The 18,611-nt window shown below is 35.6% G+C and overlaps 1 protein-coding gene across 6 annotated transcripts in view; it reads right to left on the bottom strand.

The window, feature by feature from the left end:
* Positions 1–18,611, bottom strand: part of EYA1 (EYA transcriptional coactivator and phosphatase 1) — a 153,351-nt gene that overhangs the window by 89,038 nt on the left and 45,702 nt on the right. For 4 of the 6 annotated variants that reach the window (XM_008566476.1, XM_008566479.1, XM_008566480.1 and 1 more), the window contains exons 8-9: positions 6,315–6,397; positions 5,702–5,888 (exon numbers count right to left, since the gene is read on the bottom strand). In XM_008566476.1, the coding sequence (XP_008564698.1) occupies positions 5,702–5,888; positions 6,315–6,397 (270 nt within the window). The remainder of the gene's footprint in view (positions 1–5,701; positions 5,889–6,314; positions 6,398–18,611) is intronic. The other 2 variants (XM_008566481.1, XM_008566482.1) reach the window with 1 other exon arrangement.

Genomic DNA, 18,611 nt, shown 5'->3' with positions numbered 1-18,611 from the left:
AATAAATTGATAAACCTCTAGCTAAACTAAAATAAAAAAAAATCCACAAATTATTAACATCAGAAATTAAAGAAGGTATCACTAGATATTGCATGGACATTAAAAGAATAATAAAGGAATATTATCAACAACTCTATGCCCACAAATTAGACAAACTACATGAAATGAAACGATTCCTTGAAAGACACAATCTACTAAAATTCACACAAGGAGAAATGGATAATTTTAATAGGCTTATATCTGTTGAAAAAATTGAATCAATAGCTAATAACCTTCCAAAACAGAAAGCACTAGACCCAAGATGGCTTTGCTGGTCAATTATATTGGCTATTTAAGGAACAAATGATTCTAAATTTCTGCAATCTGTTCCAGAAAACAAAAGCAAAGGGAATGATTCCTAATTTAGTCAATGAGGCCAGCATTACCCTGATACCAAAACCAGATGAAGATATTACAAGATATAACAACTATATACTCATATCACTCCTGAAAATAGATGCAAAGATGCTCAACAAAATATTAGCAAACTGAATCCAACAATGTGTTAAAAAAAAAAAAAAATACACACCATGACCAAGTGGGATTTATTTCAGATATGCAAGGCTGGTTCAACATTTGAAAATCAATTAACGTAATCCATAACATCAATAAAGAAGAAAAGCATATGATCATGTCAACAGATGCAGAAAAAGAATGTGATAAAATCTAACATCCATTTATGATAAAACTCTCAGCAGACTAGGAATAGAGGGGAACTTCTTCAAGTCAATAAAGAGCATCTAAAAAATACCTACCACTAACATCACACTTAATGGTGAAAAATTAGATGCTTTCTCCCTAAGATCAAGAACAAAGCAGATATGTCCCCCGTACCACTCCTATTCAACATTGTACCAGAAGTCCTAGCTAGTGCAATATGGCAAGAAAAGAACATAAAAGGTATATAGACTTGGAAGGAAAAAATAAAACTGTCTTTGCTCACAGAAGACATGAGAGAGAGACAAAAAAATACTTAGGTATAAATCTAAAAAATATGTACATGATCTATATGAGGAAAACTACAAAACACTGATGAAAGAAATCAAATAATCTCTAAATAAATGGAGAGATATTCAATGTACGTGGATAGGAAGGTTCAATATTGTCAAGATGTCAGTGTGTTCCAACTTGATCTACAAATTCAATGTAATTCTCGTTAAAATAGCCATAATTTATTTTGTGGGTACTGAAAAACTGATTTTAAAGTGTATATGGAGGGGCAAGCGACCCACAATAGAACACAATATTGAAGGAGAAAAAGTCATTGGACTGACATTATCTGACTTTATCACAACTATAAAGCTACAATAATCAAGACAGTGTGGTATTGGTGAAAAAAAAGACAGATAGATCAATGGAACAGAACAGAGAGCCCCCCAAAAGACCCATATAAATAAGGTTGACTGATCTTCCACAAAGAAGCAAAGGCAATATAGTGGAGAAAAGACAGTCTTTTCCACAAGTGATGCTGGAACAACTGGACATCTACATGAAAAAAATGAATCTACACCCTGACCTTATACCTTTCACAAAAATTAATTCAAAATGGATCAGGGACCTAAATATAAAATGCAAAAACTATGAAATTTCTAGACAGTAACACAGGAGAAAAATTAGATAACCTTGGGTTTGGCAATGAGTTTTTAGGTACAACAACAAAGGCATGATCCATGAAAGAAAGAATTGATAAGCTGGACTTCATTAAAATTAAAAACTTCTCTAAGAAAGATACTGTTAAAGAGAATGAAAAGATAACCCACAGACTAAGAAATACTATTTGCAAAACACATACACTATAAAGGACTTGTATCCAAAATATACCAAGAACTCTTAAAACCCAATCACAAGAAAACAACCTGATTAAAAAATGGACCAAAGATCTCAACAGACATCTCACCAAAGATGATACACAGATGGCAAATAAGAATATGAGAAGATGTTCCATATCATATATTAGGGAAGTGCAGATTAAAACAAGATACCACTAAACATCTATGAGAATGGCCAAAATCTAAAACACTGACAACAACAAATGCTGGCAAGTATGTGGAGTAACAGGAACTCTCATTCACTGCTGGTGAGAATCCAAAATGGTACAGCCAGTTTGGAAGACTGTTTGGCAGTTTCTTACAAAGCTAAAGATGGTCTTACCATGGAATCCAGCAATCCCACTCCTAGGTATTTACCCAGATGAGTTGAAAACTTATGTCTACACAAAAACCTGCACACAAATGTTTATAGCAGCTTTATTCATAATTGCCCCAAACAGGAAGCAACCCAGATGCCCTTCAACTGGTAGCTGGGGGAGAACGGCATCACTAGTTGAAGAGTAGGCATGAACTTTTTGAATCCAATAAATAAATTAAAATCTTACTGAGTGACCAGATAACACCTTACTATATTTCTCTAGGTAGATGGATTTTTACGTATATCCAAAAAAATGTGAATTTTGTTTTATTACAGTAGTCAATGCATGGCTAACAAATTCTTAGAAATGAATGCAAAGGCATTGCTTTAGTTTTTAAAATAGACTAACTAAAAGTATGGGATTAAACTTTTATATTTAGGGCCGGCCCCGTGGCGCGCTCGGGAGAGGGTGGCGCTGGGAGCGTGGCGATGCTCCCGCCGCGGGTTTGGATCCTATATAGGACTGGCCGGTGCACTCACTGGCTGAGCGCGGTGCGGGCGACCCCACATCAAGGGTGGTGATCCCCTTACCGGTCACAAAAAAGACCAAAAAAAAAAAAAAAAAAACTTTTATATTTATATATTTTTTCAATGTATTAAACTTGTCTACCCAAAGGAGACACAGCCTTCAATATTTAATTATAAATACATTGAAATAATTTTTGAACTTAAAATTCATAAGGAAGTACATGTTTACAATTAATACTGCATACTATCAGAGACTTAAAAGATACCTTTTAAAAAAGCACAATAAAAAACCAAATGAGTCCTTACATGTTTGCCCTGAAAAATCCTTGTAAGGTTACCTTTATAAGTTCATTATGACATAACAATTCTATACACAAACATAAAGTATGAGAGGAGTACCACATGTACCCATAGATACGTTGGCACTGCATAATATCAAGAAATTGAAAAGCAGAAACCCGGTCACACAAGATCAGATAAAGACTAGAGTCTAACTTCCCAGTTTATAAAATACTGACTCTAAACCTAATAGACTATTAAAATTGGAAGGGGAAAAAAAAACACCTGAAATTATTCCAACAAAAATATTCATTATTTTAACTATATTTTATTTCTACCTCAAAACAAAAACCATTAGGTTATGTTTAATCCTCCCTTCTATTCTTTAGTTTAATAAATTTATGTACTTTACCATCAAAACTTCCTTTTCATCAAGAATAGTAAATCTATAATTTTATATATAACTAGTAAAATAAAGCAAGTTAATGCCAAAAACTTAGGCTGAATCCATGGTTTTATTGTGGGTGTAAAAAAACAAAGAAATGAACAAACCCACACCAATTCATCCTTCAACTTTAAAGTAATATATTTCATTTTCAATGTGGAAACTCAGTGAACTTTCCACTTCTAACTATGCAACACAAGAAAGGCTGATCTATACACATTCATTTTAGTGGAAAGCAGTGAATGTAAGAAATCTGAAAAACAATATTTCCTCCCCAGTTCAATTCATCCATATTCTGTAGCCATAAGATAATGAAATTGAAATGAGTACCTAAAACACTAAGCACATTTTCAAATAAAAGCTAAAATACTATATGTCAGTCACTGTTCAAGTAAAATCACACATACATTTTGAAAATTATAATTTTGTATTGCTTCCCATGTGGCTGGCTTTGTGCCCTGCCATCTTCACCCTTTTGCATGGCATCCCTTTTACAAATAAACTTCACTTAGAAAAATGTCAAATTTCAGAGACAAACTCTCATGATATGACAAAATGGCCTTTTAAAAAAAAGTTCTAATCAACTTTAAGAAAAATGATTTAAGTCTTCATCAGTTTGTTTTATACTGGACTCTTCACAACCAAAATTTTGTGAATTAGGTAAAATTATTCTGCTGTCTCCTTTTCTCATTCTATTAGTCCACACACCCTAAAAGAGTTTTGCTACTTCTCATTCACATAGCTATTTTCATTTCAAAATTGTTTCTAATCTTCAATATGCTTGCATGACATAGATGGCCCATATGAAAACACAAGATCTTTCCAAAGTTAGGACAAGCCATTACCTTTCGTCAGGATGCTTCTATTACGTTTAGGAAAATAGAAAGGGAAATTCCACAAAAAAAATTCTACAATAAATTCAATAAACTCTATCATAAAGTTTATCTTCAGTGTCATTATATGGATGCGAAATCTAACGAAAGGACAGAAGAGAGAGATACATACACATACTTGGCTCTTTGAACACTGCATTTACACCTGTGAACTGAATGAAGCATGTAATATCAAAGCAGTTTTTTGAAAATAAAGATAAATGGAATACAATGATCAAAAATAAAAATGTTTAAAGTTGAAATGTGTGACAGAAATAGTGAGCACTGAAGTTAGTTGGAAGTTTAAGAATGATCTGACTACCTCCTTTAGAATAAGACAATATCTGCAAGCATTTAAAAAAAGGGGGGAAAGGTAGAACACGGTAAACTTAGAGGATTTTTGGGGGGAGGTCATCTGTTAATATTTGTAAGATACTCCTATCATCAAAATTTAAATTAGCATCGGCTACATAAAACTATTTTTTTTCCATTATGTAGGATAACCATCTAGAATTAACACACTATGATTATGACACAGAGGTAAGTCTTTCAACATTAAGACCATTTTAACCTGACTTGTAGCAATAGAGGGGGTTTTAGCTGTGGGAAGAGGCAAGAGGAAGAAAACTCTGACCCTTTGAAGATAATATAAAAAAGCAAATACATTTTTAAAAAGTTAAGGCAAGGAGGTGAGAGGTAGAAGATAAAATATAAGAAACTAATGTAAAGACCAATTCAAGAATTAAGCATACATCCTTTAGAGTTCCAGAAAGAAAGAAGCAATGGAGGGGAGGAAGTATCAAAGACATAATGTGGGAAGGTTTCCAGATGGAGAGGTTCTCATTTAAATTGTGCAGAATATGAAAAATGCTCACACAGACACATTGTTGTAAAATTCACAGTAGGCCGTAAGTGGGAAAAAATGGAGAAGGGGCTCCCTGTTTTCCACCATCAACCCTTTGATATCATTTGATGGTTTTTTTTTTAACTATCAGAAGTACGTTATTTTGATGAAAAACATTAAATATTTATAATAGTAAGCACTAAATTCTAGGTAATGTCATTTATTTTCATACTCACTATGGGTCAACAAATTACTTATAATTATAGCCAAATATTTATAATTCTTCATCTAAAAACTATATATACATTGAAAATGGTGTATATTTATAAACAAAATCTTTATTTCGTGTGCTTTTGAAGTTTATATACCTTACACTAATATTCTCAAACTAATAGAAAATAAATAAAAATAAAGTTAATGCCACAATCATGCTGTTGACTTATATTTAGTCTTTGCCAAAACTTGCCAAAACTCTGCATCTACTACATGAATATATGACTGTAGGAAAAAATGCATTTAAACCATCAGAAATATAGCCTGCAGGACTAATACATTTCACATAATTACCTGCTGTGGGATCTGTGACTGCCTGGCTGGTGATGCCAGATGGAGGCTCTTGAAGCTGGTAAGTGGCATTGGTGGACGGAGTCGTTGGGCTGGTGTTGCTGCTGGTCATATAATGTGCAGGATATGGTGAGCTGTTATAATACTGTGCGTACTGGCCCTGGCCAAAACTGGGATAAGATGGATAGTCCTACCAATCAAAGCACATGGAAAGAATCTGTCAAAATACTGCTGTTTACCTCCTACATTTCAAAGTATAATTGTAAATAGGTTTGTGTTTCTGTGTCTTTTCAGAACTCACACAGGAGGGCATACAAGGCCACATTAATTGAAGAGCTCAGACTTGCAAAGAAATTTTATGTAAGATTATATACATTCTTCATATTTCTTATATTCCATGATGCATTACTGGGTAAAATTAAACCAAACTAAAAACCAAACAACTCACCATAAAAGACTGGTAAAAAGATTTTTCAGAGGAAAAAAAAAGAGAAAATTATTAAAAGGCTTAGGAAAGCTCTCACTTATAGTAAAATATAAACAGACCTTTCTTTATATAAGAAAATCATGTTGCATTTAAAAATATTTCACAAGTTAAATTGGCTTTTTAAATTACCTGCTGTGAACTGTTAAATCCGGAGGAATTTGTGAGTGAATTATTTCCTGTATATAATCCTGATGATGTTGTAAAACTGCTACCTAAAATAAAATGAAAAGAAATATGGTTTACTAAGCTATGTAGAATAATGTGGCTACAGGAAAACATCATTTAAATAAGGCAGAGTTGAGTTTGGTTTATCTTTAACATTAGAATCCGCTGCTATGGCTACAACTTTGCTTTCTTAAAATGGTTGATGATTTTAGCTTCACTTTATAAAAGATTAAAAAGTAAAGAAGCTTCTATTTCTGACATTAGTAACTCACATAAACTAAGGACAACATTACACATTAGTGAAAAAGTATTAGACACCGAGCTTTTCATTTCAATTTGTAAGACACACCAAAATTTTTCCAATCTTTACATTAAATATGCTCATTATAAAATGATAGGATCAGATTAAAAACTATGACACTACCAAGAACTTAAAATGCTTTCCTAACATGGCCCACTGAAAAAGCTATTTTATTATTTCATTTCACAGAAGAATGAAGGGCAGCACTTGAATTTGATACCACAAAGATGAAAGATGGACATGATCAATGTTTCATGTATTACATGGGCTGTCAAGGTAACATTCTGTCGGCTGAATGTCCATACTGCTCAACAATAACAGTAAGATAGCAAATAATGTGAAAGAGAGAATTAAGACTTACTTTCACATTTTATCCTGTGCAGGATATACAAAACAACAATATAGTATTGCTGATGATCATACTGGCAAAGATTCTTCTTAGAAGATAAAAATCCAGGATTGGCAAATATGTAAACAATGTCATTCATACACCACAAAAAGAAATGTAAATAGGCACAACCTTTCTGTTGAGTTATTTGATTAATGATTGAGAAATTTTGTATATCATTAAACCCAGCAATTTTTTTTTGTCAAGCATTTACTCTGAGACAAAAATTATGGATTTATACAAAGAGATTGTTAGAAAAGATGTTCTTCAGTGTTGTTTCTAACAATAAAATACAGAAAGCAGCCCCAAGTCCTTTGCAGGTATTATTCAGAAAATAAAATACTATGAAGCTATTGAAATGGAATTATAACAATGTTTAATGACATGAGAAATTTTAATACTGTTTTGTGAAAGTAAAATCTAAAACAAAAAGTATTTTTGGAGATCTCATTTAAACATATTTTTTAAAGCATAAAAAATTTGTGAAAAGCACAAAAATCTCAGAAATGTCATCGCTGAAGGATTTGATCTGTGTCATGTAATACACATTAAGCCAATGTACATTTCTAACTTGTCTACTCAGAATCTATGTTGTTTTTGTAATTAGAAATAAAATATGTTTTCGTAAAAATTAAAATTTTATGGCCAATGAGTGGTAGAGTGATATAGGCAATAAATGTTTTAGCAGTTCAAGGAGGAAGTCTTCAATGTGAGTTTGTTATTCACAGATGGCTTTATGTACAAAAATGTGGTAGTTAGTATATGCCAATCATTTACTTGCTACTGAACATTTAAGTACTGGCTTAAGAGTCAGCAAAGAACTGAGTTTTCAGTTCATCGCTATGAGCTGTTTGGACTTTGGACAAGTCACCTGCCCACTCTAAGACATTATTTCCTTCTCTGTGAAAACCTTACTTTATAGGGTTCTTAAACAGAAGAAATGAGGTAATGTTTTGGAAAGCATAATAGACATGCTACACTATCACACAAACATTAGGCACTATTATTGTCTATTCCAGCAAACACTCCTAAAATTCTCTATTGTATTTATGTATCTTTTCCCTCTTTTTAATTTCCCAAATCAGACAAATGTGACTTAATTTCTTTGCACATCTAAAATTCTTTTCCTGTTTACTTATCAAACATTTATGAACTTTGAAAGCCTGATTTAAGCATTTGTTATTTTTACTAAGAAGGGAGAATATTTCCTAAGATAGTTTCAAATTTAGTTATCACAAAGACTCACATTTGAGGTTTCTTCATTTGTACTTTTCAGAAATATCAATTGTTCATAGTTCCCAGAACATCTATCAGATAAGCAGACCCTACTAATACTTATTCCCCCACCAACATTGAACTTCAATAGACAAGCTTCCCATATTAGTCTTCATTAGCATGTGGCAATCACATATTAATTAAACATGCATTAAATATCAGGCTCATGGTGATAATTACATGGGGAAAAAAGGATGACTAAGACATAGTCTCAGACCTCATAGGACTCAGGATATCAGTTTTGTTTTGTTTTGTTTTTTTAAACAGTGGACCTCATGGGCATATGCTATCTCTGAATCATTCTTCAAGAATTTGCATATCAGTGAACAATTAATATTGACATTACATCTTAAACAAACAAATAATAAACATTTAAAAATTCCTTGTAAAAGAAAATTTAAATTTCTTTTGGATACATTTCTTGTGGATTTCAAAGCATTTTTAAATTTCAGCTATTACATGCATTTGATAGGAAAAATTACTTTGGGTTATGACCTGCTACTTTCATTTAAACTATATGTTTTTAAGTTATGACTTGCTACTTTTATTTAAACGGCACATTTTTAAGCAATAAATACTGACTTCAATAATCCCTACCCACCAAGAAAATGAATAAGATACAGAAAATATATTTTAAAAATGGATGTTTTCATCCCATAAGTTATTCCCTGGAACAAAGTAGAAAAGACCATGGAAGCTATATTGGCACATACAAGCCACTAGGGTATGACCAAGTAAATCATAGTTCAGTACTCCAAATGGTACCCAAGTGACTTTCCAACTTAATGCTACTTCTAAGACTGTACATTAGCTGGAATTCAACATAAGTTATACTCATTTACTGGCTGACTTCAGGCTGAGATTCCATTCCATTTAGTATGCTGAAGCAGGAGTTTAATGGCACCCCAGTGGCCCTGGAGACTTAATGCAACTTCCAAAAGGATCTAACCTGCTTCAGGGAGAGGTATACATACTAGAGAATCAGGCTCAGGCACTATTAATTTTTCACAACCAGAATCAAGTTTGCAGAGCCACTCCACCTGCCTGTAGAACTTAGGCAAACAGAGCTGCTAACTTAGTCTAGACCACCAGCATTGGATTTCTGCAGCAGCCTCCTTTACTAGTTTCCTACAGCCTCCTTTACTGGTTTCCTACCCAACCTCTGGTCCTCTATAGTTTATTTTCTGCAAAGGCAGAAGAAGTTTTCTCTAACGTGTATGACTGATCTGGTCACTCTCCTACTTAAAGAAGTAAACTTTAGTGGCTCCCTGTTACCCTCAAGATAAAGTCAAACTCCCTACCATGCTTATTTATTAGCTGGCCTAGATTTTGTTTATATTTTTGACTTCTTTGGTCTCTCTCCAGCAATGCCAACCCCAACTCACCCAGATACACATTCCAGCCTAACACTAGTGAACCAACATGCAGTTCTTCTAATGCTACTTCTTACAACTCCTACTTTCCTGTCAAACCCTGGCTAACTTCACAATGCAGCATGGACTAGAGACCCCCTTCTTCAGAAGAGCTTCCTTGAATCCCCCTCCTCTCTTCTTCCCTGCTAAGCCTGGTTTACTGAATCTGTCTGTCTATCCATCCATCCATCCCTATGATGTATGTATGTATATGTGTATCAAAGGGATGTATGTATGTGTGCTCTTGCACACATACATCTATGACTTAGTGATCAGTATTTTAAGCTAATTATTACTAATTATACGTAAACTAAGAAATACTAATTATATTTAAACTAATTAGTCCTTCCCTTATAAAACACGCTAACCAAAAAAAAAACCCTTGAGCTTATATAATTGGATACTTGTACACAACCCATACAAACATCCCCGGCATACAAAATATAACAATAAAAATAGACAACACCCATTGAATACTCATTACATGTTAGGGAGTATGCTCATTTTTGAAATGCTTTATCTATACTCCACGACTCAATACTATGGGGAGTATTAATATTCCCATTTTGAAGATAAGGAAAAGAGGTTAGGTGTAGGTAATACAGCTTCCGTGAGATGAAAGTAAAATTCAAACACAGGTCCGTCTGGTTTTAAAGTCTACACAATGCTCTCTTGTCTCCTCTTATTCTATTCTGTATTGTTTTGTGGGAAGTTCTGAAATTCACTAAAGTTTTCCCAGGGATCATCCTTAAAAAATATATATATTAAAAGAAAAATAGAAGTGTCAAGAACAAATACTTAAAACTTTTTGAATGCTTACACTTACACTGAGCCAGGCTCAAAATATCTTATCTGTTATAATAACTGATTCCTCACAACTGCCCCATGAAGTAGACACCATTGCATCCAATTTCACAGATAAAGAAACTGCTGGAAGTTGTAAAGGTGTAGCAGAGCTGGGATTCAATCCTAGGCCATCTGGTTCCAGAGCTGAAGCTCTTAATCTCCACAATATATTATCTCTCAGAGTAACAGTTTTTTAAATTTATTTTCTAATTATTTCTTTGTTTTTACCACCATATTCAAAATATGGTTGACAATTGCCTCCGAATCATCAGGAGGCACATATCTGGGCCCCTGCTTAGGCACAGGAATCACAGTCTTGTCGAGGTGGAAGTGTTAGGATATGACCTGAAAACTCACGTGTTTACCAAAAACCAAGAGTGCCTGATTTTTAGTACCACTATGTTTTGGTACCAATTCAGTAGGTGTTTCAGCAACTGTTTCAAAAACACGTAACCAGTATAAGCTTTCCTTTTACACTAAGAAAGTAATCATACTCTTTAAGCATTTAGAGAAGCAGCTTCTCAGAGCCCATCTTTGTGGGGCATTTTGCTTCTTAACCTGGACTAAAGATCATATGGAGTAAAGGGTCCTACTTTGATGGCTGATCCAATGCAGACTTCAATGCCAACACTACTAGATGGATTTCACCAAAGGTTAGACCACCACAAAGCAAAGACAAAATAGTAATGACCATGCTCCCAAGAAAGCTTCACTGTGCAAGCTGCAAAACCCACTTCCTACTCTACGTAGACCAGCAAGACAGACACATGTGTGTAGAAGACTGTTGTACACCAGGGTCGAACCTGTATGCCACAGGGGAGACAGGATGAGACATGACCAAGAAGAACAGACCTCACTCTTTCATTAGGACCAATCTATTGAGAGTTTCTGTTGGGTTTACAAGAGTCTTCACTTACACCTTTAGGTCATAGAATTAGGCTTAATGTTTGGAATTCCTTTATCAAAATAATACAAAAGTATTTTCCTTCCTAGACACAAATGACTTTACAAGAGTCACCTCCAGATAAATAAAATGGAACAAACATATTCTATGATAAAATGTTTTACATTTTATGTCACACCATATCATGAAAATTCCTCATAGTAGAAAGAATTCCCACTTAGAATTCATTATTTCTCAGTTAAGAAGTTTGGCAGAGACCAGTTCAAGTGAAGTTCCAATAATCTTTGGTAGAGTTTGGAATTAAGTTATGCTCCACGTGGGGGTGGGGTGGGGGGCACCTTCTTACCAATTAAAGGAAAATCTTATTTAAATAGTTTACTGTTGTGAACGATCATAGCCTATATATATATATATATACATATATATGGTACAATATATACAATCATAGCCATATATATATATATATATTTATATATAGATAGATAGATAGATAGATATATTTATCTATTTATTTATTTATTTTTCTTGGCATTGAGGGGAAACACTCATTTCCAGAACAGAACTCTGGAAAAATCTCTCCTTTCAGAACATCCCTAAGAGACAACATCATTTGTCCTTCCACTGCCCTCTTTTTTAAATTAAGAATTTTTATACTCTGATTATATATCTCTAATCACAAAATAAACAAAAAACTTTCTAAGTTACTTCTGTCACATATCTAATGGCCCTCTTTAGAGGCACAGCTCTAGAGGTTGCGTGGACCAAAAGAAGTGGGTGTCATGATTCTATCCCTTGAGGAAAGTTTTAAAATACCACAAACTCATGAAGACAACACAAAGAAACTCAGCTTGCATTATCTACTCAGGCCCCACAAGCTCCGATATGGAGCTGGCTCAGTGAATGACATGAAGATGCTTGGTTAGACTGGGAAGGAAAACACGTGCTTCACAGAAAAGGGCAAGAGTGCATTCCTCGCATGGGGTGAGGACAAACTATCCAAAAGAGATGATCAGAGGGTGAAAGATTTATGGGAAAGCAGAGGAGACTGATGGTGGGCGATGAAAGTTTCTTGATCATTTGTTTAAGGAAAGAAAAACAGCTCATGAAAAGAAGTGGCATTAACTGAAAAATCCAAGCATCTGAATGTTCAACGTTAGTATACCGGGACACAGGGAATGTTACGATTTTGATTCTCCTTTTAAGGAGGGCGAGGGAGGGGGTAGGGAGCTATTATAAATGCAACGATATATATGTGTATCTGGGCCTGGAGATGAGGGTTGGGGATGTTGGTGCTGAGGGGAGAAACATGTTACCAAGCTATTTCCTAAACCTCCCCATAAAGAGCCCACAATATTAACTTAGGATGTGATCACTGCTCTCCTGTAACCCATCTTACTCAGTCTTGCTCCCCTTACCTAATGCTTCCCTCCATCAGTCCCCATTTTCTCGTTCTACGAGGCCTAGCTCAAGTCCTATCTTTCCAACAAGCTTTCCTTGACTACCTCTTTGTACTGATTTTACCTTCCAGGAACTTCAGCTCACTATAATTGATACTATGTAATTTACCTCTTCATTAGACCAATGCTAAACAAGTCCTCTTCAGTCTCGTTTTCATCCTGACCACAGGGTCCTTAAACTAATGTGTTATATTTATCCTGTCTGCCTCACATAGACACGGATAAACCATGTCTGACTCATGTCTTTGAAGGGCTCCATCTAGGCTCAAGTGGGAGACAGAACTGTCACTTGAGAATTTCAGTCCCATGTGGTAAAGGACTGAAGGATTCAGTGAGAACACGACTGTCACAAAGAATCAGGTGTAGGGACAGGAGGAAGCCTTTCCATGACTATTTTTTAAAAAGTTTTTTGGTGGTGGAAGGGTGAGCAGTTTGCAAGGGTCACGTTAGGCCCACAAAAGATGTCAGGAGAGAAAAAGTCTCTCAACTTCCTTCTACGTTCAGCCATAAAAAAAGAGTAGGGAAAGGAAAAATAATCAAATAATAATGGAGCTTATTTCTCAGATTTTATCTGGAGGACACACTTTGCTGGTTTCTTTTAAACTAGATGGCATATAAAGGGTTATCTTAAAAAGTTAGACTATAATCACAAGTTTAGATTTAAATTATACAAAGAAAATTAAATTCAAAACCTATAAGTACCTTCTGGAAGGAGTTAGAATATTTCTGAATCTCCAGGACAAAAGTCCAGGAGAACTTTAAATCAAATAAAATTTTAAGTTGGTTAAGTATCACGGATTTTGAACAGCTCTCATAAAATCTCACTGATTTTAGCTGTACCACTGGACCCCAGAGATGGTACAAGGAGTTCACATCCACAGACCATATGGGCGTCCTAACCAAACATTAGTCTTGTGATCAGCATCCTAACAGAATATTGACCTTATTGTACAGATACAGGCCTCCTCCTGGGCCATTCTGTTAGCTCAGATACTGATGCATCACGAGTACATTAATGAAAAGAGTCTTCCTTGCATTTGAAAACCTTCCAATTCAGAATGCAATAACATCCTATGTGTTTAGAGTACATTTATATTCCACTATTTCCACATCTGTTGTCTCGGGTTATTTCCAGCATCACTCCATGAGGTAGCTGAGGCAAGGTCCGTACCTTCGCCCAAGGAGCGGAGTGGAGGATTTCCTTGCTTGTGTTTTCTTGTTAGGGAGTGATCATTATCTCCACTTGCAGGTTGTTTTCTAATCTACCACGCTAAATCTACCTTTTAGATTTTCTAAATCAGTAATACTGAAAGGGAATTATACATTAGAAAAAGTGGTATTAATTTTGGTTACACAAAAATCATAGACACACCAAGGGTAGAGACAGTGACACCTAACAATTTTAATAAGTAAATTTGGAATCAAATGATCTCATTTTAAAAAGATCTCTTCATTGCAACTCTCTGTTAGGCTAGTGAATTTAAAAGTAAATTATATAAAGTTGCCCAGGGATAATGTATCACAAAGATTTTGCTTTCTTTTTGTCACTGTTAGGGGTTCCTACAGAGAAAGGGTGGCAGTCTTGTCAACCGTAACAAACAAGAAACAGTCTTGCTAGGAGATCTATCGTATGGGCCACCCAGTTCTAAAGGTGCTGAACAATTGCAGTTTAAAGCAAACCAACCCCCCAAAACTTTTATTAATAAGTCCCCATTACTTTTTCACAGTTAAGAAGAACAAGCCTATGTTGGTTTATAACATGACTTAAAATATTAAAGTTTTGTATGTGATTTAACCTAGAGAAAACTGCCCAGCTATAACTTCAAAAACCTTAAAAAAAAAAAAAGTAACATGTAGGTCAAAGGTCTTCTTCACAGAGAACAAGGACTTACATTAAAAACCAGAATCCCAGCCAACATAAGAATGCTGGAACCTGCTGGGGCCTGTCTGTACTTCCCATGTTTTAGAGCATTTTCTAGCACTTACTTGGCAAGCAGGATGCTGTTTGTCCCTTGTGTATTTTCACAGAAGTCCATTTGCTTTCCTTCCCTGGCCTCTTTGCCATGGGCTATGTCCATCATCGGACACGATCTATGTGGCAGAAGCTAGCACAGCTCCCTGGGGAGAAGCCTCCAAAGGCCAGATGGGCTATTTAAAACCAGGGTTTTCCCCCTTTCTTATAAGATGGATTTTAAATAAGTAAGTTTTCTTTTTTACCCCAGTAATAGTTTTTATTTCCAAAGAATTTTTAACTCAGGTAATAAAAATCACAAAATCTTTACACTTATCTTTCTTAATATATTTCTACATATTTTAACTAAAAACAAGTCACACAGACAATAAAATTGGTATTGGTCACTAATTATGGCTATATGCGGATTTCAAGAGATTTCCATACAATTTTCAACACTTGAAATAACACAAGACGCCAAAAGAACTAAAAATGGAATATTACTCTAAAAAATCCAGAACATAAAAAAGCCATGTACTAAAAAATAAATATGAGCAGACTGGCAAAGCAATTAAGGGGAAATTTTGAACATCAGAGCAAGCTGCAATAGCTATTCTCCAATTTCAACTCTATCATGTTATTCTATGCCAGAAAGTGCTAATAGCAACTGCTTTATCTTAGCAGATTACAAGAAAAGCTTAATATATATTTTCTAAAACTGTGTAGCTTGGAATCATTTCTTCGAAAAATAAATACCATCTCTATAGATAATAAAAAAAACTTTAAAACTGCAACAGTGGTTTTGCTAACCAATTTTGAAGTTTTAAATGAATAATAAGCTAAAACAGTTCAACTATATGTTTAAATAGCTATAGGCGGCCCATCAAAGGAAACAAGGGAGATGTGATCAGTTTGTTCCCGGACCCAGCCGTGAGGTGCGGAGCATGGAGCTGCACGCCCTTCCACATACCCTTCCACAAGCCTCTCCCTGATTTATTGTTTCTGCTCACTAGTTTGAACCCCAATCTCTTTAGCAGAACAAACAACATTAGATACAAAGAGGGAGTTAGAATTTGTGTTATTTTCTTCTCTAAGTGAGAGCAATAAAGCCTAAAGGAAAATAAACAAATTGGAGTTGCCAGGGCCTTCTGGGTTTAGCACATGTACATCTGTGTAGCCCTCCTATCTATCACGGCAAATCCTGACACCTTCCCTGGTGTAGAATGACAGGAATGTCCCATACCTCCACGGCTATTCTGTGGCAATAAAACACTCCAAAAGGCATTCTGTGCCACCACAGTGATGATTCTGTGATGCCTCCAGCCAGCTCTATCTGCTAGCATGAATGCAAGGGAAGACTGTTTAAATGTACTATGCGAACAAGTTAACTGAAATTTTTATCATGCTAAATTCCAAATTAATTTCCCTAAATGAAGAGAACTGGAGTCCCTATGAATCTTAACTTCTAACTTTCATTGTAGCATAGACTTCTCCACTTCTAATAAACATTTGCATATTTTAGACATAATACTAGATGCTGGAGATAAAAATGTGAATAAAAATGGTCACCACCTTCAACAGTCTAGAATAGAACTAAACTACTATGGAAAGCTGAGATTTCCTCAAAGCCGAGGCTTAACAATGTAAGTGACACAACTTGTTTTTGTGTATGTGAAAACCTTTTGCAAGTGACCTATACATTTTCTTACCTCAAAGAGATTGCTAAACAAAATTTCATTTTCTTCATATGACTGGGCATCATTATGAACATATTTTATTGTTTTCTGGATTAGATGGAACTATCAGTCAATGTTGCACGCAGGGTTAAATGGATGGTAATGTCAGCCATTGCTACAGACTTTGCATTTTTAAAAAGTTATAATTAAAAGCTTGATGTCAAGTTACTTGTCTCTTTTACATAAAAGAAGAATAAAAGTTGTTTATGACACACTGGGCGGACATTCTGTGAAAATGGTCAGTAAATCAGAGGCCGAAGCAGCTTCTCCTAAGCAGTTTTCTTACCTCTCATACACACATGCATGAGTGTGTGCACAGACACACACGCGCTCTCTCATGCAGAACACCCCGCTCACTCTTGCTACTCTCTCTTGCTCACTTTGGCTGGTGAGCAGCACTGAAAACACTACATGTTTTCTGCACAACTGACTGAGGGTCTCCAGACACTCTCCATCCATCCACACCCACCCATTCAGCTAACTCATTTGCACCAGGTTTGTCAATGGTGTGTGAAGAAAAACCTCCTTAGATGATTCTAAAACTTCTTCCAGAAACACAGAGGCTAACACTGGGGAACAGGAAGATGTCAAATACTAACAGGCAAGGATTTCACTTTCTCAGGGTAAACTATACAGCTGTCTATGAACAAGAACATTTTGTTTTTCTCAGTTGAACTTAAGTTTCTAATTTTTCACTACATGTACAAAAGAAATAATTAAAACAGAAATAGAATTTTCCAGGGACACTGCATCAAAGGTGAAAGGACTCAGACTTTCTAATCACTGACTTCTTATTTTATAGAATTTTAGTATTAGTGTAGACAAAACAAAAATCTGATCCTTATTGGGCTTAACACGGCAAGTACTGGATTCACAGAAGCCTGCCTTCCATGACAGAAGCAACTGAATATTGGAGCCTGAATGGTCCAGAAGAATCGTCTGGACCAAATGAGGGCACCAAATAAGGTTGGCCCAATTCACAAGGCTTGGCAGTGGCAAAATGGCCACGAATGGCCAATCTGTTCTTTAAGAGCTGTGAAAATGTTCAAGCACAGTGTTCAGAAATGAGTTTTCTAGAATTTTTTTCTCGAGCTTCATGAGCTGCTATATTTTACTAGTTATATAGCTAGTTGTGTAATGCAATGTCTTGGTTCTAAAGATCAAGTCTACCCTTCAGAAAATATAAACACTACTGACAACATTTTGTTTTTTGTAGTTATCTCTAAGAACCACCCTGTAGGTGCTGTAGTTTAGGTGTATGTACATGGCAGGGTCGGACAGTTCTAAACCACTCTCCATTTTTTTTTTTTCCTTTTTGTCTTTTTTCATGACCAGCAACGGATCGCAACCCTCAGTGTCGCGCCCGTACCGGACCGGGACCGGCAACGGGATCGCAACCCTCAGCGTTGCGTCCGCACCTCGCTCAGCCAGTGAGCGGCCGGTCTGTATGTGGGATCCGAACCCTCGGCGGGAGCGCCGCCGCGCTCCCAAGCTGCGCACTGTAGCAGTGCGCCACCGGGCCGCCCCAACCACTCTCCATTTTGATTCTGAGTAGCCATCCTTGAGTAATCATTGAGATTACATAAACTAAATAAACTGCTAATATTATGTATTTTTCAGTATTTTCAGGCTCTTATCCTTTAATGTCATTGTTCAGGTTGTTGTAAAGATTAAATGAGATGATATATCTGATATGAATAGAACAGTCCTTGGCATATAACAGTGCTCAGTAAATGTCAAATGTTAATTTATTCTGTTGTACGGGCACTGGACTTTTCCATCTCCACATAGCGTAGCTGATCACATTCCTATTTTCTTCCCTAATCTTCTGAACTAAATAATTTGATGTTTAAATGGCTGTGGTCTCCTCTTTTCTCCACCCCTTCCTTGCACTTAGAGACATGACTGTAGGAATTAGGGAGGCAAAGGACTTTCTTTTCCACCACTGCAGAGCCTGGTTCTTTCTCTGTCAGTGGCTCTTCTGCACTTCC

Source organism: Galeopterus variegatus, unplaced genomic scaffold, assembly GCF_000696425.1.
Source record: "Galeopterus variegatus unplaced genomic scaffold, G_variegatus-3.0.2 Scaffold244, whole genome shotgun sequence".
Classification (NCBI taxonomy): Eukaryota; Metazoa; Chordata; class Mammalia; order Dermoptera; family Cynocephalidae; genus Galeopterus; species Galeopterus variegatus.
Note: the sequence above shows the minus strand (reverse complement) of the source record. Positions and strands in the feature narration are given on the sequence as shown.